General features: G+C 48.0%; 1 protein-coding gene across 3 annotated transcripts in view; it reads right to left on the reverse strand.

Annotated features, from left to right (window-relative positions):
- Window positions 1-26,604, reverse strand: part of SLC43A2 (solute carrier family 43 member 2) — a 51,920-nt gene extending 25,316 nt beyond the window's left edge. For 2 of the 3 annotated variants that reach the window (XM_060204112.1, XM_060204111.1), the window contains exons 1-5: window positions 26,478-26,604; window positions 26,079-26,277; window positions 16,322-16,529; window positions 12,103-12,158; window positions 11,258-11,334 (exon numbers count right to left, since the gene is read on the reverse strand). In XM_060204112.1, the coding sequence (XP_060060095.1) occupies window positions 11,258-11,334; window positions 12,103-12,158; window positions 16,322-16,529; window positions 26,079-26,238 (501 nt within the window). In that variant the 5' untranslated portion in view covers window positions 26,239-26,277; window positions 26,478-26,604. Of the gene's footprint in view, window positions 1-11,257; window positions 11,335-12,102; window positions 12,159-16,321; window positions 16,530-18,750; window positions 18,885-26,078; window positions 26,278-26,477 lie in introns of those variants that run through there. The other variant, XM_060204113.1, reaches the window with a different exon arrangement.
- Window positions 26,605-27,697: the final 1,093 nt, after the last annotated feature.

Below are 27,697 nucleotides of genomic sequence, written 5' to 3' on the forward strand. Positions count from 1 at the left end.
CTGCCTCTCTCTCTATTTCCCCCTTCCCTCTCAGTTTCTGGCTGTCTCTAGCCAATAAATAAAGATAATTTAAAAAATAAAATAAAAAATAAAAATGAATCTTAGGGCTAATGAGATAGCTGACTCGAACACTGCACTGCTGTGCCATGCATGCGACCTAGATTTTAACTGGTCTCCGACACACTAAAGGAAGCTTTGATGTTCTGTGATCTCTGCCGCTCTCTTTGCCTCTCTGTCTCTGTTTAAAATTTAAAAAAATTAGTAAATCTTTTAAAAATGAAAAAAAAGAGGGTGGGGGTAGATAGCATAATGGTTATAAAAACAGATCCACATGCCTGAGGCTTCTAAGTCCCAGGTTCAATTCCCCACACCACCATAAGCCCGAGCCGATGAGTGCTCTGGCTAAAAAAAAAAAAAAAAAAAAAAAAATGGAAAAAAAGAACCAGCTTAGGACTGGTGGGATCATACATGCATATGACCCTGGCATCACTACCCAAAGAGAAGGGGGAGGGGGAGGGAAGAGGGGAAGGAAGAGAATTAGGGAAAAAAAAAGGAAGAAGGAAGAAGGAAGTAGGAAGGGGAAGAGGAGAAGGAAGAAGGAAGAAGGAAGTAGCAGAGGAGGAAGAGGAGAAGAAGGAAGAAGAGGAAAAAATATATAGAAGCCAGAAAAAAAAAAGTTAAAACAAAGAAAATGTCTTGGATCTGGGGGGGGGGTGCAGTGGCTAGAAATGAAGCCCTGACTGGTGGCTCACCTGGAGTGGCACTGCACAGAGGGTGTCACGACACTGGACACAGCTTTCACACTGTGGCACCCCTCCTGCTCCCTCCAAAAAGAAGTGTGCTGGGGAGGTGAACTCGTGTGTGCACGAAGTCCCAGTTCCACACACGAAGATAAAACATTTGTTGGGCTACCAGTGACTGAGAACCTACTGGTTCCAGGTTTTTTTGGTTCTAGTTTTTTTTTTTCCTCCTTGCTGCCAGGGTTTCACTTTGACTTTGCACCTACTTAGCTCCTCCATCCTGGAAGACTTCTTTTTTTCCTTTTTTCTTCAGATAGAGGGTGAAAGGCAGAGAGAGAGAGAGCGGGACAGAGAAGAGATGCCATAGCATTGCTTCACCACTTGTGAAGCTTCTTCTTTGCGTGGTGCTTCTGTATGGTGTCAGGGGCTTGAACTTGGGTCCTTGAATATAGTGAAGCGTGTGCTTTACTGGGTGGAGCTATGCCCCAACCCTGCTAGAATTTTTTTTTTTTTTAAAGACAGACACAGATTACAGTCCTGAAGCTTCCTTCAATATGGTGGAAGCTGGGCTTGAGCCTGGGTAACGCATGTGACAGGCAGCACACTATCTAAGCGAGCTATTCCACCACATACACCCTCCCACTAGAATTTTTCTAAGTCTGTCTCATTAATTCTTTTTTCCCCCCCATAGTATTTTAATCTCTTTACATAGATTATATATATATATATATATATATATATTTATTTATAAAATAGTTTGTTTATTTACTAGAAAGATAGGAGGGGAGAGAGAAAGAACCAGACATTATTTTGGTACATGTGCTGCCAGGAACTGAACTCAGGACCTCATGCTTGACAGTCCCATGCTTTATCCAGTGCACTACCTCCTGAGCCACTCTGTATATGTATTTTTAAAGAGTTGAGTTTGTTCATATACTGCAAGTATGTTTTCCCAGTTTTATCATTTAACCTCTTAGTTCATGTTTGTTTGTTTATTTATTTATTTATTTATTTTACCAATAGAAGTGTCTAAATAGATAGTCAAAGTGTGTTTCAGCTTTTAGGAACAACCTGGAATTTGTGTTATATGAAACTTCTCTAAAAAGAACATCAAGGAAGACCTTGGCCAATGAGATCCAAAGCATAAACATCCTGGCAATAGTCAATGTGTGAATACCAGTAAATAGCAAGCTCAGAAGAAAGGGTTTCCCTGTGTACATTAATTATTTTTTAAATGTTAGTACTAATTGTGTTTCATCCTTGAAGCCTCTTCCTCCCCTTCCTCCCAAAGCAGTTATGCCTACTGGAAAGTCTCCTCGTTTGCTGTGCCTAGGAGCAGCTGAGCAGAGAATTCTAACATTTAAAAAATAATACTAGCATAATTACACTAACATAATTATGATATAATTGCATTATTATAGTAATAGCAACTGTTTTTAATGCCTCCTATATATTATCTTTAAAACCCTGAAGACAACCTTATGAGCTAAGTGTCACTTACTACCCTTACTCAATGGGCATAGACATTGCTTGAAGGAATCAAGGGACTTTCCCTAAGCTGGTAAGGGTCAAATTTGGGGTTCAGAGTGGGTGAGGCTTACATGCACAGTCAGTGTACCTGCCTCTTGGAAACCTCACCTGGCCCATGGTGGACACACACTTCACCTGGGCCCCAAAGCAGCTAGTCTCGCCTCTCATTCTCTTAGGTGTCTGTATTAGCATTCTGCCTGCTCTCTCCACCAGATAAGTTGTACATCCCTTCAGACACTCTCTTTACACCCATCTGCCCTTGGCCAACCTCCTCAAAGTCCAGGGGCCACACCATCAGGGAACCTTGTATTTGTCTGTGGACTTTCTCCAGCTTCGTTTTCACAAGTGAGTCTCCTCCCCACTAGTTTCCCTGGCCCTGCTCCCTCAGCTGCACACAATTGCTACTCAGACAAAGCCCTGGGTGGAGTGACAGCAGAGAACTGAGCAAAGTGCCCTAGTGTGGGCTTCAAGGACACAGTGGAGAGGGAAGAGCCAGCCCTGCTGCCAAATAGGAAGCAGGAGCTGTGCTGCAGTGACAGATGCAGTGAAGACACTCAGCAGAGGCCATTTCCTGCCTCAGAGTCACAGCTGTGCTCACGGACCCCACCTCCAGTCCTAGGTGCTTCCCACGGCCGCCCTGCTGCCTCAGCAAGGGCTGGGGCTAGGGTGGGCTCCCACAGTGCTATCCTCTCCTGGCCTGGACTTCTGTGTCTCCATGCTGCGTCTCTCATTCTCTCAGCCACTTGGCTGTACTGTAAACAGGCCCATGGTGTGACCTTCCCAGAGGAGAAAACAGCAGCTACAGGCAGCCCCTCCCCCTGAATCGCTGACCACTGAGCAAGGCTACTGGACAGAAGTCCCTAGAGCTCAGTGCCCCAGGGCAGTGAAGATGGGCTGTTCTTCTTGGAGGAATCTCTTCAAGATGCCAGAGAATGTAGGTTTCTCTACCTAAGAAGTCTCCAAGGTGTGCCCAAAGGTCGCTGGCACACAGAGTTAGAAGAGCCACCATGTAGCCCCTGATACTGACCTTCCAAATCTGGGATCTCTCTAGGTGCCTGGAGATGGCTTGCCCAGTTGAGCACACACTGCACCTGGGCTCAAGTGGTATAGACTCCAGGACACCACATGGGGGCACCACACTAAAGGAAAGCTTCTTGAGTACTGGAGTGGTGCTATGGTGTCTCTCCTCTGTGTGTCTCTCCTCTTTCTCTTACACTCTTATCTTAAAAAGGAAGAAGGAGGAGGGGGGGGAGAGAGAAGGAGAAGAAGAAGACGTAGTAGTAGTGGTGGTGGTGGTGGTCGTGGTGGTGAACTCAGTTAAGTGCACATATCACCATGCACAAAGATCTGGGTTTTGAGCCCCTGATCCCCACCTGCAGGAAGGATGCTTCATGAATAATGAAGCAGTTTTGCAGGTGTCTGTCTTTCTCCTTCTCTATCTTCCTTCCCCTTTCAATTTCTCTCTATCCTATCAAATAAAGATAAAGTAGAAAGAAAGGAAAAAATGGCTGCCAGGAGCCATGGATTCACAGTGCCAGTAATGAGCCCTAGTGATAACCCTGGTGGCACTAAAAAACAATGGGGTGGGGGGTAGGTAGCACAATGGTTATGCAGAGACTTTCATGCCTGAGGCTCTGAAATCCCAGGTTCAATTTCTTGCACCACCATAAGCCAGAGCTGAGTAGTGCTCTGGTTTATATATTAAAAAAATGTCCACCAGGAGAATCATGGAGGAGAGGAGAGGAGAGGAGAGGAGAGGAGAGGAGAGGAGAGGAGAGGAGAGGAGAGGAGAGGAGAGGAGAGGAAAAGCATCTGTAGTGTCTTTACTCCACCTGCTGGAGGAGCATCCTGGCCACTGTAGAGATGCCAGTCACAGCCTAGGCAGGGACTGGTATTCTGGCCCACAAACCCTTTCTAGAGGTGAGTTTTGCCTTCCGGTGGCTGTTGAGCACAGCCAGAGTTCTATCCAACCTGTCCTGGCCAGGATCCAGACACCAGTCCCAACAAGTGGATTAAGCAAAGCTGGGCTATTTCCTAACCCCAAACAAGCAGACACCTCTAAAGCACACAATTCCAAGAGAAGGTCCTTGTGGTCACCTTTATACTTCACTGCTGAAGAGGGAGGGTGGGTCGGGGCACCTCAATGCCACCTCATTTGCCTTCCCAGCCATGTCCAGCTCTGCTGATACCCCTCCATGATATTCTGTGTCCAGCCCTAAATATGTCACATGCTGGAGAATTTCATGAAGCGGAACCCTTTGATGGGAGTTTCCAAGGCCAATGGCAATCAGCTGACTGCTTTGCTTCTCAGAGCACAGGACAGAAAGAGAGAGGCAGAGCTGCCTCCGGATAGGACAGTCCTGCTCACCTGACACCTGGGCCCCTGGAGAACTGACTGGTGCTGTAGGGACCCTTCTGCCTACAGAAACGGTTCAGCCAGGATAGAATGCTAAACTCCCCCAAAGTCCCCATCCCTGTCTAGAACACTTGCTTACAACACTGTATCCCCAGCCTGTCTCCTCCCCTTCTCTCAGGTATGTGAAAGGGCTATTTATTTTGTCCTCTTCACAATCACACTTCAACTCCCATGGGTTCCCTTCTTTTCTCAGGTTTAAAGTCAGTGAATCAATTAGGAAAAGCTTGCAGAGAAATTTTTCATCAAGGAGCCTAGCAACATTTTGTAACCGCTTTTCTGTAAGGGTTTCAGTTCAGAACTCGCTGTCCCACCCACGTTGACAGGGGTCAGAGTAATGAAGTGGAAAAGATATGCTTACAATGTTGGCCACATCTGCTTCCATTTCTAAGCAACCCAGACCCCGGATGGTGGGGTGGTGTCCCAGAGGCGCTGCTGTGGCTGCCACTGGGTGTTTGCTCACCAGTCAATGAAGCGAACTAAAGGGCTAAGCAAACGCAAGGCACTGAGCAAACAGGCCAAAGTGTGCTGTCCAGATGTCTGGGGGAGGCTGAGTCTCAGCACCATGGGGGGGTGGGGTAGTGGGGGGGGTGCTCTGAACCCACAGAGTGATCAGGCACCCTCTTCAGAAGATGTCACGCTGCCCAGCCCACCCTACTTTGACATGAGCCTCACTGGTGCCACCCTGAACCTCCACTCTAAAGGGAAGGCTCAGCCCTGCGTGCAGACCTGCGCTCTGTAGGGAGGCCCACTGGGTATATCATCCTGGCGTATGGGCAAAAAGGGTTCTGCCAACTGAACCCCCCTGTCTACCAATAGAAGCAACAGCTCACAGCCCCTGGTCGTCTTTATTTATACAGCTCATGCAATACAAAGCCCCTCAGGATTCAGAAAGTCCCCAAATTAAGGTTTCCACAGCAACACATTTTCCCAGGCTCCCAGGTTATCACTGTGTGATTACTCCATGACTCCAACACAGCGGTAGGAGATTTGATTTAGTAAACTCCTAGAGGCGGACCCTGAAGACTTGGTCCTCAGAATTAGAACATGGGTGGGAGCCACAAACAGAAAGTACTATTGTGCTGCTAGCTTGAGTCCTTGGGAGCCAGTTCCGATAGTTCTTCTTTTTAGAGGCCTGGGCTGCGTCAGAATGAGATTCAGCTCTACTCAGCAGACGCCTCAGCCAGCATAAGAACATTGCTCAAGACTCCAGCCCTGTCCTTGCTGGCCTGCCTCTTTCTGTTTTAGGAGGGGCAGCCAGGAAGCCTCAGCTCAGGCAGGGGGCAGGGGTGGAAAGAACAGAGATAATTGTCAAGGAGCATGGAGAATGGCTGTGTGACTAAGAAGGGGTCAGCAGGATGGGGGTGCTGGGTGTTTTCCCTGCCTTCAGACGGGGAATAGTGTGCAGCTTCATGAGAGCTCTAGAACAAAGGCTGTCAAGCTTCTTCTGTGAAAGGCCAGCTAGTAAATATTTTAGGCTTAGCTGGCCATATGGTCTCTGTCATAAGCCCTTCACTTAGCCACTACAGCACAAAAGTAGCCATGGCCAATATGTAAACAAGTGGGCTTTGCTGAATGCCAATAAAACTGGGTTTGCGAGTCTCCCCTCTCCCTGTAGTGTCTGGACTTAACCCAGGGGTGAGGTGGGAGTGGAGGGCAGAAGTCTGCTGTTCCCTATCTTCTTTCCTTCTTTCTTTTGATAGCACAGAGAGAAATTGAAAGTGGAAGGAGAGATAAAGAGGGAGAGAAAGATAGACACCTGTAGCACTGCTCCACCACTCACAAAGCTTCCCTTAGTCAGTGGGGATGGGGTATGAACCCGGGTGCTCGAGCATGGTGGTGTGTAAACTCTACCGGGGTGAGACCTCAAAGGACAAGCCACCAGCCTCCTGTGAACAGATCCTGGCTGGACAAACACGTTAGGGAGTGAGATGCCAGTCTTCTTGCCTTATCACTATTTAGCCTGTGTAGCCTTTTACCTCTCAGGAGACTAAGGGGATAATAAGAACATTTCTGCTGCAGGATGCTGGGCTCCACAAGGCTATTAGAGGTTGATGAAAGCAATGGGCCCTGCCCCAGAAACTGCACCTGCACACCACACATATAATTTGCCACAACCTCAAGGGGAGCACAGTCCTCTTGAAGCCAATTCACCCTCCACCTAGAGGCCTAAATGCTCCAGCATGCTAGCCACCCTTTGCTCACTCAGAAAGAAAGCAAATTTCTTTGTATTCGAAAGAGCCTTGAAAAAGACACTTTAAAAAGCTAAACAACTGTTAAGAAAAATTGACAAAGAGCACAAAGAATCAGTTCACAGGAGAAATACAACTGATTACAGAGAGGTGAAAACATGTTGCAACTCACTCTCAATTAAAGAGCATTTATTCTTATTATTAAAGATCATGGTATATCAGACTAGGTTGCATGACTGGGGTTTGAGCCTAGCCCCCACCACCCTGAGGGAAGCATTGGTGCTGTGCTGTCTCTTTCTGTCTATCTGAAAAAGCCAGTCTGTAGTAGTGAAGCCCCAAGAAGGAAACAAAAAATCATAGCATATCATTTTTTTTTTTTACCAGATTAGACTGACTAATGTCTTACAGGTGAATGATAAGGGTTTGGAAGAAGTGTAAAACAAAGGTACTTCCATACTGACTGCTAAGATAACATCATGCATAACCTTTTGAGAAGAACATCTGACAGTATATATTAAAAATTTTAAATATGTTGATTCTGTGGTCTAGCACTTCCAGGAATTTATTTTACAGAAATATATATGTATAGGAATGTTCCCTTCAGCAGCATTATAAATCAGAAAAAAAAATTGGAGCTTTACCCAAATGTCCATTAGCAGTAAAGTGGTTAGATTACATTACAGCTATACTATGGAATAAAATGGAACTGTTTAATGATGAGGTAGAGCTCTAGAGTTTCAAAAATAAGGCAGATTTCTTAAGTGCCACCGGGAAAACATGTAAAAGGTACATTATTAAGTGGGAAAGGCATATTTTAACAGTACTTTAAAGAATAATAGTACATGTAGATTATTTTCTCAACTGATGAAGTGAGACAGAATTTTAAAACCTGTGCTTTATATTTCATATAAAATATACACACACACACACACACACATATATATATATACACACACACATATATATATATATATTTTTTGCCTCCAGGGTTATTGCTGGGGCTCGGTGCCTGCACTGCTCCTGGAGGCTATTTTTTTCCCCTTTTGTTGCCCTGGTTGTTTTATTGTTGTTGTAGTCATTATTCTTGTTTTTATTGCTGTTGTTGTTGTTGAATAGGACAGAGAGAAATCAAAGGCATGGGGAAGACAGAGAGAGAAAGACAGACACCTGCAGACCTGCTGCATCACCTGTGAAGCAACTCCCCTTGCAGGTGGGGAGCTGGGGACTCAAACCGGGATCCTTATGCTGGTCCTTGCGCTTCGCACCACGTATGCTTAACCCACTGCGCTACTGCCTGACTTCTTCCTAAAATATTTTTAATATGGCACTAAAGAATGAATCCAGGTTCTTGAGTATGCACAGTTCTGCTGAGCAGTGTCTCTGTGTGTGTGTGTGTGTGTGTGTGTGTGTGTGTGTGTGTGTCTGTTTGGGTGGGCATTGCAAGGCGCCTCCCAAGCTGGCTTTTTCATTCTTTTTGTTTTTCAGATAGAGAAAGAGAGAGGGGAGAGACAGAGAGAGAGACAGAGAGAGAGAGAGAGAGAGGAACCACAGGCTGCATTATCATCTTTGAAATTTGTGGCTCTCCCCCAGTGATTGCTCTTCTTCCTGTGTGGCACCAAGGATCAAACCTAGGGCTTTGTGCATGATATTATGTCCCCTTAAGAAAAGCCTCCCCCAAAGGCTTTCTTCAAGGGATTCATGGTATAGTAGTTTTCATCTATTTGTCCTATACCTTCATTTTTCATTATTTCAGAGTATAAATTCATCAAGTTCAAGGACTGTCCCATTCCTTTATTCCCCTTAAATCAGAATGGCCATGACACAGGCCTGGCAAGATTTAAAAAAAAGGGTGTGGGGGGGTCATGCCAGGTTTTGATTTTCATTTTGATGAAAGAGTAGGTTGCTTTCACACTATCAAGGAATAAACAGGGCCATTTACACAACTTAGTGGCGTGTATACTTGACAGTTTTTTTTTTACTTTATTTTTATTTGTTCTATTTGATAGGGCAGAGAAATTAAAAGGGGGGTAGAAAGACTCCTGCAGCACTGCTTCACCACTTGGTAAGTTTCCCCTTGCACTTGGTAATACATGCATTTAACCACGTGTACCACCCACCACTTGGTCTTCACTTTTGGCAGTTCCAATGTATTTCTAAAAGTTTTGACATTTGTCTACTCCTGGGTACTTGAGAGGGGAAGGGAATATGCCCATTAAAAAAAGTTACCTGATTAGAAAATCAAAATGCACCAAAGAACACAAAGTAAACCTCCCTCACACCACCATGGGCAAGGCAACCAAAGTTCCCGGATTTTGCAAGTAGCTTTCTCACCTAACACAGGCTCCTCTGAGCTCTCCACTTTCATGAACCTAGAACATCAGTGCGTCCCATTAGGACAAAGTTAACAAGGCAAAGCATAAGAAAGGTGAACAGAAGACTTCTGGGTCTGACCTGGCCTCTGCATCATCACCTGTCAGCATGGAGTCACAGAGATGCCAGCACCCCTACAAGTTCCTCACCAGCAGTCCCCAGGGCACACTCTAAGCTAGGTAAAGGTTCCTTCACAGCACAGCTCTTACTCTTTAGTGGAATGGAAATAAAAATCCTGAGTGGGGGAGTCGGGTGGTAGCACAGCGGGTTAAGCGCACGTGGTGCAAAGCACAGGATTCTGGTTTGAGCCCCCGGCTCCCCACCTGCAGGGAAGTCACTTCACAGGTGATGAAGCACATCTGCAGGTGTCTTTTTCTTCCCCTCTGTCTTCCCTTCGTCTCTTGATTTCTCTCTGTCCTATCTAACAACAACTACAACATAAATAATAATAATAACTACAACAATAAAGCAACAAGGGCAACAAAAGGGAATAAATAAATATTTTTTTTAAAAATTCTAAGTGGGGACAGGAGTTAGCTCACCCTGTAGGGTGTGTGCCTTGTAAACAGGGTCCTGGGTCACACCCCAGTACCAGGGAATAGGAGCAGGCACATTTCTCTTTCCCTTTCTTTTCTTTTACCAACACACTGCTCATCTCTGGTTTCTGGGGGGGTGTTGGGGATGGAACTCGAGAGCTCAGAACCTCAGACATGAAAGTCATTCGCATTATGATTATGCTGCCTCCTTAGCCCTAATAGATGCACACTTTACCATGAATAGAGACCTGGCTTCCCCTCCTCTCTCCATTTCTCTCTGTCCTATCCAACAACGACGACATCAATAACTACAACAATAAAACAACAAGGGCAACAAAAGGAAATAAATAAATATTTAAAAAAAAGAGTATCCCAGACATGTAGCTGGGGGGTGGCTTAGAGGTAGAGTACAAATTTGCAGGCATGAGGTCCAGTGTTGGATCCCTAGCACTGCATGTACCAGAGTGATGTGCTGGTTCTTTGTCTCTCTTTTTCAACTTAAAAGAAAAAAAACAAACAACCTTAAAACATAAATAGGAGAGAGCTGGTGAGATAGCTCATTTGGATAAGCGATGCTTTGCCATGTGTGCAACCCAGGTTCAAGTCCAGTCTCTACCATATTGAAGGAAGAATCAGTGCCGTGGTCTCGTCTATTCTGTCTCTAAAAACAAATAAACAGAGGCTCAAAGAAGCAGCCTATGTGCCCCCCTTAGTTTTTTTTATCCAGTTTTGGATAAAGTAATGGTTGGGGTAGAGGTGATCCCAAAGGAGGTTTTTGGTTTTTGTTGTTTGTTTGATTGTCTTTTGCCTTTAGGGTTATCACTGGCTACCTGCACTATGAAGCAACTGCTCCTGGAAGCCATTTTTCCCATTTTTGTTGACCTTGTTGTTGTTATTATTGTTATTGCTGTCGTTGTTGTTGCATAGGACAGAGAGAAATTGAGAGAGATGGGAAGACAGAGAGGAGGAGAGACAGATAGACACCTGCAGACCCGCCTCACTGCTTGTGAAGCCATCCTCCTGTAGGTGGAGAGCCGGGGGCTCGAACTGGGATCCTTAGCCAGTCCTTGGTGTCTCACTACCGCCCGGCCCCCAGGAGGTTTGCTTTTAGGTTACACTGTTAGCCAGAACTTCCACAGAGAATAGGACAAAGTAGGTGGTAGCTCCCCACCGCCGCCGCTTCCTGCTCTTGTCTTCCCTGGACATACATGTACTAAACTGGCTTTCTCAGCAGTTAAACCAAGGTCGACAGGCAGGAGATAGACCTCCTTTGAGGGCTGGGTTTCATAGCTTCAGGCCCTCCCTGCAGGAGGGCTGTGACTAGCCCTGTCCCCCACCAACAGGAGGCTACCAGCAGCCTTCCACTGCTTGGGATGGCCAGGCAAAAGAAAGGCAAAGAACAAAAGCAAGCAAAGCATAACTTAGATTCATCAAGAGATTATTCAGTTAGAGTACTTTAAAAGACTTGATACTTACTGTTAAGGAGGTGAAAGTCATACACATTCCACCAAAGCCATTCAGAGCCAGAGAGATGAAGATGAGAACAGACAGAGCTGTAAGGAAACAGGGACACTTATGAGTGGGGAGCCACAGCTAAGCTTCTGGGAGGCCAGGAACTGGCTCAGGGTCTGACAGGGAACAGGCCCTAAATAAATACAGTTGAAGTGAATGACAAGTCATCAAGGTTAGTGTCAGACACGTGGGAGCCAAAACGGCCTTTCCCCACACTCCTGCTTGTGTGTTTTACAGAGCTCAGACTCTTGTCAAAGATGTCTTTCTTTCCTTCTTTGTCCACTAACCTGAGCAGCAAGAAAGAGGCCCAAAGGAGTGGCTTCACTGAAACCAGAAATATAGGTACCCCAAAATCAGCAAAGGCTTCTTCTTCTTCTAGGGTTTGCCCTAAGCAAAGGCTTCGATGAAACTCAAGTCTGATTTTGGTGTCTCCTCTAAAAGTACTAGAAATAGCAGCTCTACCTGAACAGTGTGGGGTGCTAGATTAAGGTGGTGGCTTAGGAGACCTGGAGGGAATGCAGTTTCTGCACACACTCTTGTGCTGCCTGCTGTTCAGAATGTCTCCCAGGTTCGCACCACAAGTCCATTCAGGGGCTGGATCTAACGGAGCCCCACACAACATGGGAGCTTCTCTCAGATATTTATTTTGGGGTTACCACTCTCTTACCCAGTCACCCATTAGAGACAAGAGTCTGAGGAAAAACCCAACAGGTGTTCCTCTAACGTAAGAGGTGAGACAGCTTCCCATTGTACCTCCTGGCTACTCCCTCCCCAGGCCTGACAGACTGCTAGAGGAGAAGCATACTCACAGTCAGGGTTACTTGCTCCATATGCAATCATCAAGCAGGAGACAGCAAAGCAGGCACTAAAAATAGGCAGACATAGTCTAGTATTACTATTATTCTGTGACTGTTAATATCCTTTTAACTTGCAGGTTTTTACTATGTGGCAGATGCTTTCAAGAAATTAACAACGCTTCATTTAATTTAACAGTTCTAAAGAGAATGATTGGACCCATTTTAATGGTGAGGAAAATGAAATAAAAAATTAAAAATTAAATTAAATTTCCACAAGGCCCTCCAAGGGACTAGGTGGCTAAATTGGAATTCTAGCCCTTAAGCCAGATCTGATTAAGTACTAGATAGCACTGTCCATTCCCATCCCCAGACTAGAGGCGGCCAGAGTTCTGAAGTGAGAGAGGGTGGAGTCCATTCTCTGGATTCCTATGCTTTAAGAGACTGACAGAACTCAACTGAGCATCAGAAATAGGAATGGCAGCTCCTGAATCCCCTCCACTTGTTTCTGCCCTGGAGACTAAGGCCTTTCAAGTACCCAAGAATGAATGACACTGCCCCCAAGCCCTGTAGCAGAGCTCAATCACAGCAAACACTGCCTGAAAGATGACTCTTCCCAATGAAGCTGCCTTGGGGTGCAGCCTGGGCTGGTAGGGTTAGCTGCTCAGTGGACTTGCTGAGCCCAGTGACTGGAACTTTCTAAATGGGGGTCATCTCTGCAGGTGACGTACAAGATGACTCACCAGTGTGCTCAGGGAAGGGGGAAGTAGCAAAACTTTTATTTTGTAATTTTGGAGGATGGGTGGTGGTGTCCCCAGTAAGGTATTACAATATGTAAGGACCAGGGTTCAAGTCCCTGGTCCCCACCTGCGGGGTGGGGGGAATTTCATGAGTAGTGAAGCTGTACCGCAGATATCTCTCCCCTCCCCTCTCAATTTATCTGTCTTTATCCAATAAATAAAATTTTAATCTCAACTATTTTAATTTGTTTCCATGTATGTATAATGAAAGAAATATTAGAACTGCAAATGCTAAGTAGTTGATAGTTCCCTGGGCTTATATTGGAGAAAGATGTTCAAAATATTTTTCTTAGATAGAATGGTGAGGAAGATTGAGAGATGCAGACAAAAGAAGAGACACTCTGCTGGTACTACCTTGCAGTGGCTGGGGGAGGGGCTCAAACCTGAGTCCTCACTCATGATACAATCTCCTAGCCCACAGAACTTTTTTTTTTTTTGCCTTTATTTATTTATGAGAGAGAGGAGAGCTAACCAGAGCATCACTGTGGCATGTGCAATGCTGGCAATTAGCGTTCAACACTTTATCCACCACACTATCATCCAGGCCACAAAAACTCCTATCACCCAGTTTTTCTGTTCTGTTTGACTAGAGTACTACGCAGTTGTGGCTTGTAGTGGTGCCTTGGACTGAACCTAGGATTTCAGAGTCTCAGATATGGAAGTCTTTTTGCATAATCATTATGTGATTTTTCTTAGCTTTTCTTTTTTAATTTATGGAAATCTAAGATCAAAAAAGGATGTGGGGAATAACACAACATTTTATGCATTTATTCATTTAATTGTTTTAAAGAGCAATTTATTTATTCATGAGACAGAAAAGGGGAAGAAAAGAGGACTAAACCACTACTCTGGCACATGCAATTCTAGGGGTCAAACTCAGGACCTCATGCTAGAGAATCTAACATTTTATTCACTGGACCACCTAACAAGTTTTGCAACAGACATTTACGCCTGAAGCTTAGAGGTCCTAGATTCTATCTCCAACACCAACACAGCCAGAACTGAGCAGTGTTCGATTTAAAAAAGAAGTAGTTCAAAAATACCATAATGTGGGGCTGGGCAGCAGCACACTCGGTAGAGTGCACGTTATACTGCAGAAGGGTCCAGGCTCAAGCCCACAGTCCCCACCTGCAGGGAGGAAGATTTACAAGTAGTGAAGTGGTGCTACAGATGTCTCTCTTTCTCTCTTTCCCTATATCCCCCTTCCTTCTCAATTTCTGTCTCTATAACAAACAAACAAACAAAAAACAGGCTAGACAGTGGGGCACCTGGTTAAATGTACAGGTTACAGTGAACAAGGACCCAAGTTCAAGCCCCCGGTCCCCACCTGCATGGGGAAAGTGTCATGAGTGGTAAAGCAGGGCTGCAGGTGTCTCTCTGTCTCTCTCCCACTCTGTCACCCCCTTCCCTCTCATTTTCTAGCTGTCTCTACTCAATAAAAAAATAAAAGATAAAAAAAAAAAAAAGGAAACAGCTGTCCTGGAGGAGCAGCATATGATCCCAAGTTTGATATCTGACACCACATATACTAAAGTAATACTCTGCTTCTCTCTTCTTCCCCAATCTTATAAATAAATGCTTTTTAAAAGACCACGAAAACTAAACTACCAAACATCCTTTTTATTTTTTTGAACAAATAATTTTTTTAAAGATATACCAGAACATTTCTCAGCTCTGGCTTGTGGTGGTGTCAGAGACTGAACCTGAGCTCTCCTGTGACTCAAATCTGGTGTTTTATGATGGGCACTATCGCCCTGGATGAAAACAAATATATATATATATATATATATATATATATATATATATATACACACATATATATATGTATATATATTAGCATGAAATAGAGAGGCAGCAAGGCAGAGAGAAAGTTAAAGAGACTATCGCATTGAAGCTTCCTTCAGTGTAGTAAGGGCTGGGCTTGACCTGGATCATACACACATAACAAAGTAGCACACTACCCAAGTGAGCTATTTTATCAGCCTCCCAAACTAGGATATTCTTAAAGATCTATCTATTTATTTATTTATTGAGAGAACAAGAGACCAGGGGCTGAGTGGTGGCGCACCTGGTTGAGCGCACGTTACAATGCGCAAGGACCCAGGTTCAAGCCCCTGGTCCCCACCAGCAGGAGGAAAGCTTTGTGAGTGGTGAAGCTCAATCACCCCTTTCCCTCTCAATTTCGGGCTGTCTCTATCCAATAAATAAAAATTTAAAAAAGAAGAGTCAGGTGGTAGCACAGCGGGTTAAGTGCAAGTGGTGCAAAGCTCAAGGACCAGCATAAGGATCCCAGTTCGAACCCCTGGCTCCCCACCTGCAGGGAAGTTCACTTCACAAGCGATGAAGCAGGTCTGCAGGTGTCTAGCTTTCTCTCCCCCTCTGTCTTCTCCTCCTCTCTCCATTTCTCTCTGTCCTATCCAACAATGACATCAACAACAACAACAACAATAACTACAACAGTAAAACAAGGGCAACAAAAGGGAATAAATAAATATTTTTTAAAAATTTAAAGAAAGAAAAGAGAGAGCAAGAGACCAGACCACTGCTCCAGCACATGCTGTGCCAGGTGTCAAACCCACAGCTCCACATAGCCAAGTTTCGCTCACCAACCGACCGAGTCACCTCCCTGCCCACAAAACCAGTGTTCTTCATTTTTAAATTTTTATGCAGTACCAAGGCCTGAAATGTATGTGATTTCACCACTTACCAGATAACTTTATCACTCTGTTTCCTTGAGATAGAGACAGAGATAGAAAGAGGGAGAAATGCCACAGCATGGAGCTTTCACCGATGCCAAAGTACTCTGATATGGGGCCAGGGCTCAGACACAGGTCAGCGGACACAACACATGCACCCTACTGGGTGCGCTACACCTCTTTCCAGAACTACTATTCTTGATGACAAGCAGCTGCAGACCTTCTAGCAGGTCTGAGATCCTGTGCCTTTTTTCTAATGAAAATAATCAGAACATCACAAGGATCATAGTGCCTTCTGCACGGATCACAAGGGGTGGGGGGTGCACCGGGTTAAGGACACATAGTACAACTCCCAAGGATCCCAGTTTGAACCCCGGCTCTCCACCTGTGTGTGTGTGGGGTGGGGGTGGGGGTTGTTTCACAAGCGGTGAAGCAGGTCTGCAGGTGTCTCTGTCTCTCTCTCCCTCTCTATCTTCTCCCCCCCTTTCAATTTCTCTCTGTTCTACCCAAATATATATATATATATATATATACAAAAGTCCACAGGAGCAGTGGATTCATAGTGCTGGCAGTGAGCCCCAGCGATAACCCTAGAGGCAAAAAATAACAAGGATCACAGGCAAGATATAAACTCTACTCTGGGTAGGCTTTTAGGGAGCTTCAGTGTACGTTATAGCAGGTACCAGCATCCCCTACAGAGGGGGTCTCAACCTGCCCACCTCCCAACCCAGTACTGACCTGCCCAGCAGCCTGAGCTTCCTTGGGCCATATTTGTCCATGACGATTCCCAGGGGCAGAGTGATGGCACTGAGCAGGAAGGAACCCACAGTGAAGGCCAAGTTCAGCATCTCATCCTGGGCCTGGCAGCTGAGCCAGCCATTCATCCAGCTCACCTCCTCTTGCTCTGGCTTTGCTGTGCCCCCAGCTGTGCCGTTGGTGACATTCTCTGTGAGTAGAAGGAAGGAAACCTGATCACAGGGCCACTGTAGGGATTCCCTCAACAATCAGAGAGGCAGGTGCACAGCCAACCAGTCATCCCACTGGGCTCAGACGACTTCATAGTAGGCTTGCGTGGCTGTCTGGCCCAAGCCCCTGACTCAGTAACGCAGAGGTTTTTAAATTTCCGTGGGTCTCCTTATGGCTAAGTGTAGTGGACTTCACACACATATAGTCCACAAGCCACCTCCCTGTCCATAGTCGCACAGCATCAGTACCACATACACTATGCTATGCAACTCCTCTCCCCCCAGGAAAGGGTTTTTTAAAAATATGTTTTATTTTATTTACTTCTTGGATAGAGACAGAGAGAAACCGAGATGGAATAGAGATATACAAAAGGCAAAAGAAAGAGACACCTGCAGCACTGCTTTACTGTTCATGAAGCTTCCCTACTGCAGGTGAGGACCAGGGACTTGAACCAGGCTTCTTGTGCATTATAATATGTGTGTTCCACTGGATGTGCCACTACCTGACTCCAGTTTTTTTGTTTAATTAAATTATTTTTGTATGCATTTTAGAACCACTTAAGAAAGTGGGAGGGAGTCGGGCTGTAGTACAGCGGGCTAAGCGCAGGTGGCGCAAAGCACAAAGACCGGCATAAGGATCCCGGTTAGAACCCCGGCTCCCCACCTGCAGGGGAGTCACTTCACAGGCGGTGAAGCAGGTCTGCAGGTGTCTATCTTTCTCTCCTCCTCTCTGTCTTCCCCTCCTCTCTCCATTTCTCTCTGTCCTATCCAACAACAACAACAATAATAATAACTACAGCAATAAAAAAAAACAAGGGCAACAAAAGGGAAAAAATAAATAAAATAAATATATATATATATATATATAAAAAGAAAGTGGGAAAGTGTGTGTGTGTGTGTGTGTATGTAGCACACACATGCCCAGGGTCTTGTGCATACATGGTTCTACTACTCTTGGGTTGATTTTTCCATTATTTTTATTTCAGACACTGAAAGAGAGGAACACTGCCCCACTCAAATGCCATGGTGTTTCCATGTGGTACCAGGACTCAAAGCTAGGTTTTCGTGAGTGCCAAGGCAAGCATCCTACCATGTGAACTATTTCCAGCCCTAAGGATTTACCTTTTTTAAAGACTTTCTTTACTTATGAGAAAGAGGGAAGGAGAAGAAGAGAGAACCAGAGCATCACTCAGGCACCTCAGACTTGAGATCACACACTTCATCCACTGCACTAACTCCCAGAACACAGGTAGTTTTTTTTGTTTTGTTTTGTTTTTCAATAGTCCAAAGTTACTTGCTTTCACTTGCTGAAGTGCACCTCTCATACTATGTTGTTTCAGTCCTTTCTGGCCACACCTGTGCTGTAATTCCAGCCTTAATAGCCCCCTCCAAAGTCCACCCAGAACTAAGACAGCAAAAATAGACAAGAAAAAGTGCTGTGGCAGCTGAGGGCAGGAGGGCGGAGAGCTGACTAGGACAGTTAAGGAGCCCTCTCTCCTCTGGACTGCTAGTTAGGAGATGCTGACTAATCCCAAGGACACCTGATTAAATGTGAAGTCACAGCACAAGTCCAGGAAATGCTCTCTTCAGATAACTGTGTGCCTCCCTACACAGGCCTCTGGCACCAGCGCCTAAAGGTGTGGGTCACAGTCACCTCATCCAGACCTCCCAGGGCTGCCCCCGGTCACAGGAATGGAGACACTTTGTGTGACTATGTGCCCTATGTCACCCTCTAGGCACCAAGGCCATAACTGCACGTGTGGTTGCACAGGTTTTTATTTCGTTCCCAGGAGGTGGGGGACTGCTGTGCAGGGACTATGCTCTAGTCACCTCTGTCCCAGCACCTTACCTTTCCCTGGTCCTCCCAGTAGTTGCTTTTGAATGAAAGCAACAGAATTAGATCACAAGGACCAAAAGGGTCAAGAGAGGGTAAAGGAAATAGGACATTCTGAACCAAGCTGAAGACAGAAGGGGTTTAAGGAGATTATAGCCACAGCGTTATCCTCCTGAAGTCATGGGAATAAACCTAACTAGCCAGGTCTTTCCCTAAACCTCCATTCCTGGCCACTCTCTCTCAGTTTTCCAAGAGGCTCCACCATGCTGGCAGCCAAAGCATGACAATGTCATCTGAATATACTGGGACCCATTCAGATCTCTCTCTCTCTCTCTCTCTTTCTCCCCCCCCCCCCACACACACATCACAGATCTGAGCTGCTCATCCACTGGGGGAAGCTTCTGAAAAGGCAGAGCTGTAGGCAGCAGCTGTGTCAGTAGGTACTAGAGTTGAAGTCGGGCACAGTGTCTCTTCCCAACAATGGCCTTCTCAGCTCTGTGTGCTGATAGGAGCGAACCAGTGCAGGTGAGACAGAGTGCATGGGGGAGAAGGCGCCCCAGGGCCCAGGATCACTGGCTTGTGAAGCCAGTTATAGTCGTGCAGGGTCTGGAGTGCTTATCACACTAGGGGACACTAAGACTCAGATCTTCAGCACTTCAGAGTCTGCTGCTGTAAGCTGAGAGCCACAGCTGAGCCAGGAGCAGAGGAAGCCAGGCAGCAGACTCTGAGCAGAGGCTTCAGGGTGCCCCACCCCCAGATTCCTCAGAGAGGAGCTACAACTGGACTCCTAGATGCTTCATTAGCAGTTAGCAGGGTTATAGGTCTCTCTCTCTCTCTCTCTCTCTCTCTCTCTCTCTCTCTTTCCCTCTCTATCTCTTACTCTCTTATCAGAAATAAGATTGAATTATAAAATGTTCAAATAACAACGAAATGTCTCTCTGATTTGCTGCACGTGAGGAGGGGGGAAACTATTTTGAATTGATTATAGAGACTGAGTCATCCCTACAACTAGACAGGGGGAACCCAAGAGGAGAGATATGGGGTAGAAGAAAGGCAATCTGTCCCTCCTGTCTTTCACACACGAGAGCAGGGGCCTTAAACTTTGAACCACCTGCCTTCTCTCAGATAAATCCCTGACAACGGAACCAGCTGACCCTCTGCTCCTGCCTTCATGTGATGCCTGGAGGTAAAGCCATGTGTGTATATGTCTGTCTGTGCTGGTGGTGGGGTGGGGTGGGGTGTCTAAGCGGCTTCTCCTGTCTGCCTGTGTAGCAGTGAGCACCCCGGTTCCTATCTGTTGGCAGTAAACAGCCCACTCACAGATCCGGCAGATGCCCAAACAGTCACACCCAAGCTGCTCCTCCCCTCTCCCCCCACCTGGGCAGCGTGGGCCTGGAGAGACAAACACATACATATGTAGGAAGTGCCAAGCCCAGGGGTGCCCCTCTGTGCCAGCCTAGAGCTCAGCCTCACCCGGCTTGCTCTGTGCCTCACCTGCACCTGTTTATTAAACAGATGTCTCCCCTTCAGGGGGTGGCCAGAGAGGCCCAGCCCAAGCCAGACAGGGAGCTGAGGAGGCCAGAGTGGTGAGAACAGGCACCAGACTGCTCAGGAAGACAGCTGGGGCAGGGAAGAGAGAACAATGCCCGTTCTGTTTGGTCTTGCTCACAGAAGACTCACACACAATATCTCCACAGAGAAGACTGGGGGAAAGAGGGTGCTGTGACCCCCACTTAGGCTCCTCTGACATCCCCGGGTCAGAGAGAGGGTTCCCCAGCACAGAAGACACAGAGAGAAAGGTGTCTCTGGAGTAGTTGGTGGGATGATGCTTGAGGGAGCAAAGGGGCCCTTAGCTGTCGGCCCCCCTCTAAGTTCCTGAGTAGCCCCCTTCCCCGGGTCCCTGCCCCAGGATCTCCTGTCTGTCTCAAATCCTTAGTCTATCCGGCAACAGGAAGCGGCATCTCAGTCCAGCAGGGGGGATGTGGGTAAGAGGTCAGCCTCAGACACAGTGCAAACAAAAGGCAGGACAGAGCACTGTTCTGGAGAGGCCCTGGCCCAACCTCCCCCCAGCTGTGGTCAGGGAGAGCCTGTGCATTGGCTGCATGTTCTATGCTGTTTCGTTATTACTCAGAGCCCTGTCACCTCCAAATATTCCACACCAGGGTCCCAGGAGTTTCAGAACAGGTAAGTCAATTGCCAAAGGTCTCAGAGAAAGGTCTTTCCCTTTCATGGGAAAGCTAGACTTGAATCTAGACTGTCAGTCCCCAAAACACTCTGGCTGATGCTTTTCATGGGGTCAAGTGGTAGCATACATGGTAGAGCCAGTATGATGCCCCAGGTTCAAACCTGTAGCCTAACCTGCAAGGATAAAGCTTTACAAGCTGTGGAACAATGCTGCAGGTGTCTCTCCTTATCTATGTCTCACCTCCTCTCTCTCTCTCTCTCTCTTTCTCTCTCTCTCTCCCTTAAGAAAGAAAGAAAGAAAGAGAGAGAGAGAGATAAAGAAGTAAGGAAGGAAAGAAAGAAAGCATTTCAGAGTGTTGAGAAGATGGAGACAACATATGGCTATCACAGTGTCCTGGGCAATGGCCAGGTGGCTCTTAATGTCATCTAGTAAAAACGGAATTATCGGGAGCTGAGCAGCAGGGCAGTGGGTTAAGCACACATGGCACAAAGACTGGCGTAAGGATCTCAGTTCGAGCCCCCAACTCTCCACCTGCAGGGGGATCGCTTCGCAAGCGGCGGAGCAGGTCTGTAGGTGTCTTTCTCTCCTCCTCTCTCAATTTCTCTCTGTCCTATCCAACAACAACAATAGCTGCGACAACAATAACAATAATAACTACAACAAGGGCAACAAAATGGGAAAAATGGCCTCCAGGAGCAGTGGATTTGTGGTGCAGGCACTGAGCGCCAGCAATAACCCTGGAGGCAAAAAAAAAAAAAAAAAAAGAATGGAACTGTTGACAAGACCCTCACATGATCCCTGAAAGATGAACCAGACCCTAGTGGGTCATCAAAATTCAGGGTTCAGGTCAGATAGTGGCACACCTGGTTAAGCATACACATTACAATGCACAAGGACTTAGGTTCAAGCCCCTGGTCCCCACTTGCAGGGAGGAAGCTTCTTTTTCTTATTTTTATTTATTTATTAATGAGAGAAAGATAGGAGAGAGAAAATGAATCAAACATCTCTCTGGTACATGTGTTGTGGGGGATTAAACTCAGGACTTAATGCTCCAGAGTCTAATGCTTTATCCACTGCACTGCCTCCTTGACCACCTCTCTCCCACTCCCTCTCTACTTCTCCCCTAACCCTCTAAATTTCTCTGTCTCTATCCAATAATTAATAAGTAAAAATAAACCCACTTTAAAAAATTCAGGGACCATCAAATATGGGGTTGGAAATCAGGTCATGGCATGGAAAAGAGGAAGGCAAAACTGGGGGAGAGCTCAAGGGCACCAGCCCCTTTCTGCGGCATCCTGAGACTGCAAAGCCTCCTCTCACTACTGAACTTCTCTTTAAAAAAAGAAAGAGAAAAACAAAGTTTGGTGAAAAAGGGAGGGTGGGTGGGAGGAGAGCCAAAGCATCACTCTGGCATATGTGATACTGGGAATCAAACTCGGGACCTCAAACTTTAGAATCTAGTGTTTGTGGTCTGGGAGGTGGTGCAGTGGATAAAGCATTGGATTTTCAACCATGAGGTCCTGAGTTTGATCCCCGGCAGCACATATACCAGAGTGATGGCTGGTTCTTTCTCTCCTCCTATCTTTCTCATGAATAAATAAATAAATTCTTAAAAAAGAAAGAAAGAAGATAAAATTGTCTATTAAAAAAAAAAAAAGAATCTGTGGTCCGGGAGGTGGTGCAGTGGTAAAGTTTTGGACTCTCAAGCATGAGGTCCTGAGTTCGATCCCCAGCAGCACATGTGCCAGAGTGATGTCTGGTTCTTTCTCTCTCCTCCCATCTTTCTCATAAATAAATAAAATCTTTAAGAAAAATATTTTTAAAAAAGAGATCTTTAAAAAAATAAATAAAATTTTTAAAAAAGGATCTAGTGTTTTACCTACCGTGCCATCTTCCAGACCCAAAAAAATTTTAAAGATTTATTTTTTATTTAATACATATATGGGGGGGAAGAGAGTGAGCACACATATGTGCCACAGCATCACACTAGCACATGAGACACTGAGGACTGAACTCGGGGCCCCATGCTCCCAAGTTCAGTGCTCCAGCCACCGCACAACCTCCTGGACTGAAGAATTTTTTCTTTTAAATTCAAAATAAAGGAGCAAAAGGTGACAACACTCATATCCACAGCCATAAAAGTGAAAGGATGGGTTTTTTAAAAGTTGTGGATCAGTGACCTCTGAGTGTGGAAGAAAACCATAAACAGAGAGGGCCTGCAAGCAGCAGGATGAGCTTGCCCACCTCTGTGGCCCTGACGCAGCATGCTGGGCACCGCACAGCCCGGCTTCCCAGGGTGACAGCAGCCCCTCTGGCCCAGGGTAGCTCTGGAGGCCCACTCTGCTCCAGATGGAGGGGTACAGCTTTCTCTCAGCTTCATCCCACTGCCCCAAGCACAGTGGCTACAGAGGGGTAAAGAGCACAGAACCTGGGCCTGCCTTAGTGTCCACACGAGGACTGGGCAGAGACCAGAACTCCCACTCTCAGAGCCTCCAGCTCTGCCAGCACCAGGTATATGACAAGTCCTCAACAATCCAGAGTCTCACAGTGAATATGATCCTCACCCTCTTCTGCCTCCATCACTTCTTCCTGCCTTGAGAAGAAAACCCAGTCTCTCCTAATGGTCTCCCCTAATGGTCTCCCCGACCTGCAGGCCCAGGCCCACCACTCACCTCTCCAGTCAGGTCCTGCTCTGCCAGTCCTTTCTCCTTTCCTCCAGTGCACAGCCTACCTTCAGACTGCAGCCCCCTTTCTTCTGACTCACCCCTGCTTGTGCTTTTATCTAAACATCAAAGAAGCCTACCCACCCAAGAGAACCGGCCCCCACCGTGCTCTTGCTTTGGGCACCTGTTCTTTGGAGTCCTGACCACCAATGGGATTATACAGACTGGGTGATGGCTTGTTCAGCGCTGGCAGACTGCAGGCTCCAGTGCTGGGACTGCTCTGTGGATGAGCAGAGCAGCACCATAAATGTTTACTGACTGTGTGTGTGTGTTGGGGGGGGGGGTAGATGAAAGAGGCAGGTCAACAGACAGCACCAGGCCACTGAACCGACTTTGTCAAAGTGGGTCATCAGGTGACAGAGGAGATGAAGAAAGAGGTCAGCATGGGTGACAGTGGTTCCGGAGGCAAAAAAGACACCCTCTCATATCTTAGACATAGCCTGCTGTGCTACACCCAGCCCAGGACACAGCACCAGGAAAGTCCCTTTCCTTCCGGGCTGGGAGCTTAGTTGGTCTCCTACCCAGAACCGGGGAAGCAAAGCCCAAATGTCCAGCCTGAAGTCCCCAGTCCCAACCCAGTCATCTGTTATGACTGTCCAAGGGGTGGGGCAAGATGAGCTGCAGGACAACAGGCTATTTCTTCCCTTTTCCTGCCTCATCAAACTGGAGCCCAATCCTGTGTCTGTAGCCACAATCTGGCTGGGGTCCCGAGAGAGAGTTCTGAGAAACATTCAACAGGTTCAGGCAAATTTTCTTTACAGCAAACAAACCAAAGCATCAGTCCTAAAAGCAACAAAAAGCTGATATGTTTGCACCTCAGTTGTAGAGTGGTCAGCTTTTCACAACTCTAATTTAGTAAATAACCAAACTGTTGCTGTGTAGTTTAGCCACCCCAAGTTTGAATATGTGAGGCCTAAGCAGAAATCTTGACCCAAAAATTATCTAGGCACTCTCAATTAGACAAGGCCTAGAGACCCCTGGCCCTGAAAGACAACAGGTTATGTAGACTCACTCGAAGAAACAAGGAGTAGGGAAGCCAGAGAGATAAGATGAGTGAAATCAGCAGGCCTGCCCACTGACGCTGCTGGCTCAGCAGGATTGCCAGATAGTCAGAAAAACCAAAATCTAAGACATGTGATAAGAAGTTGAAGTTCAACCCACAGTCCTGACCTTTCACCTTCACTTTGGTTTATGAGAGCGACTGGCAAGTCTCTCAGGGGCTTAAAACCAGCTCAGCACTAATGTCTGCACAAGCTCTGGGACTCCGCCTGCTGAAAGGAAGGCAGAAGCCAAGGTGGAGACTAGAATGAAGTAGCCAGTTCCAATGCTGCCAACACCATACACTAAATTATGTCAAGGGGTGATCTGGGAAACACAGAGGGAGAGAGAAAGAGACAGACAAAAATCTAACTTTCCAGTGCCACAGTGAGTCCACAATACTTTGACCACAACAGTTCTACAGTCTGGACTACATGCTAAAAACTTCACCCGGGGCACATTATGTTTCTTTCCATTTTTAAGCCTTTGTATAGCCTGAAAAAAAGCCCATCACAGAGGCAAGCAAGCAGAATCAAGATCTAAAATAGGGAGGAGGGAGGGAAAGGAGAAGCCAAACTCTCTAGCCTGTTCCTTCCTGAGTCATTAATCTCGGAACATCTGTGGGGCAAAGCAGAAAGTTTATTCAAGGAACAAGGTCTGAGGGACTCTCCTCTCCCATGATTTCTTGCTGATGTTGGGAAAGGTCTGCCAAGAATCCTTACGGCTATTAGGAAATATTTCTGAGAGGCGAAAGGCTAAAGGTTATGAATGATATACTTTTTGCCCTCTCTGCACGCCCTCCCTTTCTCCTGCCCTCAATATTGCCCATGAAGCTTCCCTAGAGACTGACACAGTCAAGGATCTCCTGGAAGATGAGGGTAGGGAAACGGGGAGGATTCTGTGTGGGGTTTCACAGGGCAGCACAAGTTGATCCAAAGCGTTCTCTTCCTGTAAAGGAAGAGGTTGCATCCTCAGCCTGCACTCAGCAAAGGTAAAGGACAGACCTAGCATTTTTTTTAAAAGATTTTTATTTATTCATGAAGAAGACAGGAGGAGAGAGGGGGAGAGACAGAGAGAGAGAACCAGACATCATTCTAGTACATGTGCTACTGGGGACTGAACTCAGAACCTCATGCTTGAGAGTCCACTGCTTTCATCCACTGCGCCACCTCCCAGACCACAGACCTAGCATAAAGCAACAAAATCAACCAGACAAGAAATTGTAATGTGACACGTCTTTAAGAGACACCAGTGAGGCCTGACTCAAACCATCTAGATTCTAGATGATCCCTCCACAGGGTGGAGGCCAAGCCACTTCCTCTCTCTCTCTCTCTCTTTGCACCCCAGCCACTGAAACGGGGGAGTTCCTCTTTTTTCAGGCGAGGGGGAGCAACATGTTTACGGCAAGGCAAGCGCTGTGCCAGGCTGCAGTGACTTTCACTGCAAAGGGAGCGATGTGGGGGGGGGCGGGGGGGGCGGGCGGGCAGGTGGCGAGAAGAACTAGAAGGTCCTTGTTTTTCTGTGGGTTTTATTTGGGGGGGGGGAGTTCTGTGTCTCTCATAGTCTCCCCCCAGCCAGATTGTGTGTGAGCCTCAGTTTCTGCATCTACGAAACGGGGCCACTGATGTGTACACAGCAGCGCCGGCGCGGGTGCAATGGCCTCCTTCCGCCCCCCGGGAGGCCAGCAGGTGCAGGTACTCGGCCTCTCCCACCATCCCGGAGCCCGGGGGGCAGGGGGCACCCGTCTCACCTGGCTCCGTGCACAGGTAGGAGTAGAAGCCCTCCGACTTGAGCATGATGAGCAGCGAGCCCCAGCCCAGGAGGACTGCCGAGAAGAGGAGGTTTTCCAACACAGCGGTGCAGGCCATCCACCAGCGGCGCCGGTGGGCAGTGGCCAGGGTGGGCGCCATGGCGCGCCGCGGCGGTCGGGCTCCCGGCTCTGCAGCCACCTGCGCACAGACCTCGGCGTCAACCACCGCCCTGCCCTGCCCGCATGCACGACCCGCAGGCGCCGAGGCCCCGGCTGTGGGCGCGCAGGGCAGGCGGCGCAGCGCTACCCCGGACCCGGGCGCTCCCCACCCGCCTCGGTTCCCGACAGCTGACTCAGAGGTAAACTGAGGCACGGAGGCAGGCAGGGGCTAATGCATGCCTGGAGCCGTAGAACTCGTCCCTGCTTACAGCAGGAGAAACGGGGCTCGAGAGTGCGCGTGCGGGACGCCGCTGGAGGTCGCGACACCTGGGAAGGGATATACCTGAGGGCTGCCACTCCCTCGGACGTTGACAGGAGCCGCCCGCCCGCCCGCACTGGAGACCCTTCCCCAGAGCCGGTGGCTTCAACCACAAGATCAGCGCACAGAGCTCCGGAACGACCCGCCCCCCACCCGCTCATTGGTCGGGGCGCACAGGAACAACGGTGCCATTGGCCGCCGGGCAGGTCGCTAGGCGCTGCGGCCACGCGAACCCCGCATGGGAGAGGCGAAGCCGGTTCAAACCGGCGGCGCGAGGAGTCCGAGCGACCCCTTTTTCGGGCCGCCTCTTCGGCCCTTCGCCCATTTCCTTGGGAGCGCAGCCTGCTCCCTCCACCCCCCTAGCGCCCTCCTCTCCTCGTCACCTCTGTGGAGACTCCGCATCCATCCACCCGTTTTCTCTGTCATAGTTAAGTCTCCCTAGAATCTGACTCGGACGGCTTCAGTCCACCCCGCACCCTTGCCTGGGACCCAGATCCCCGGCTCTAGCTCACCCGGTTCCTACTGGTGTGTATCGGGCCCGACCGGCGCCTTTTCTGCCCCCCCCCCTTATTCCAGCCCTTTTATTTCGACCCCAAGATGAAAACACTGCAGCACGCCCATTGGCTGAGTCAGGGCTGGAAACAGGCGCCGACCAATCAGCAGCCGCCCGCCCGCCCCGCGGCGAGCAGAAGCCGGTTCCGGCCGGACTTGGAGACAAACAAGAGAGTTGGGGGGGTCGGGGGGAACAGCGCAGGGCTGTGCCTTTGCTCTGCCGCCTGGAGCTGGAGTCACAGCCCAGCCGTGATCCCCGGGGGCATTGGCTCCAGCATCATCAGGGCCCCGCCCCAGGGCCCTGCCCCGGGCTGGGTACCCCGGTTCTGCGCTCCCGGGACTCGGCCGGCACGCGGGTGTCCTTTGTGCGCCCCCCCTAGGCTCCCACGCTCCGCCCGGCCCCGGCAACCCGAGTCCCGGGGCTTCCCTGCTATGGGCACCGTGCCCGATGATGTCTCGGCGCCCCGAGCCCGTGCCGCCTCCATTGCTTCATCCCCGCGGCTGCCTCGGGCGCCGAGTGCTGCTTCTCGCTCTCCTGCCCTCGGGGTCCCCCATCCCGGGTCAAGGATCCCCGTGCGGGGTGCTGTGC

Source organism: Erinaceus europaeus, chromosome 12 (assembly GCF_950295315.1).
Source record: "Erinaceus europaeus chromosome 12, mEriEur2.1, whole genome shotgun sequence".
Classification (NCBI taxonomy): Eukaryota; Metazoa; Chordata; class Mammalia; order Eulipotyphla; family Erinaceidae; genus Erinaceus; species Erinaceus europaeus.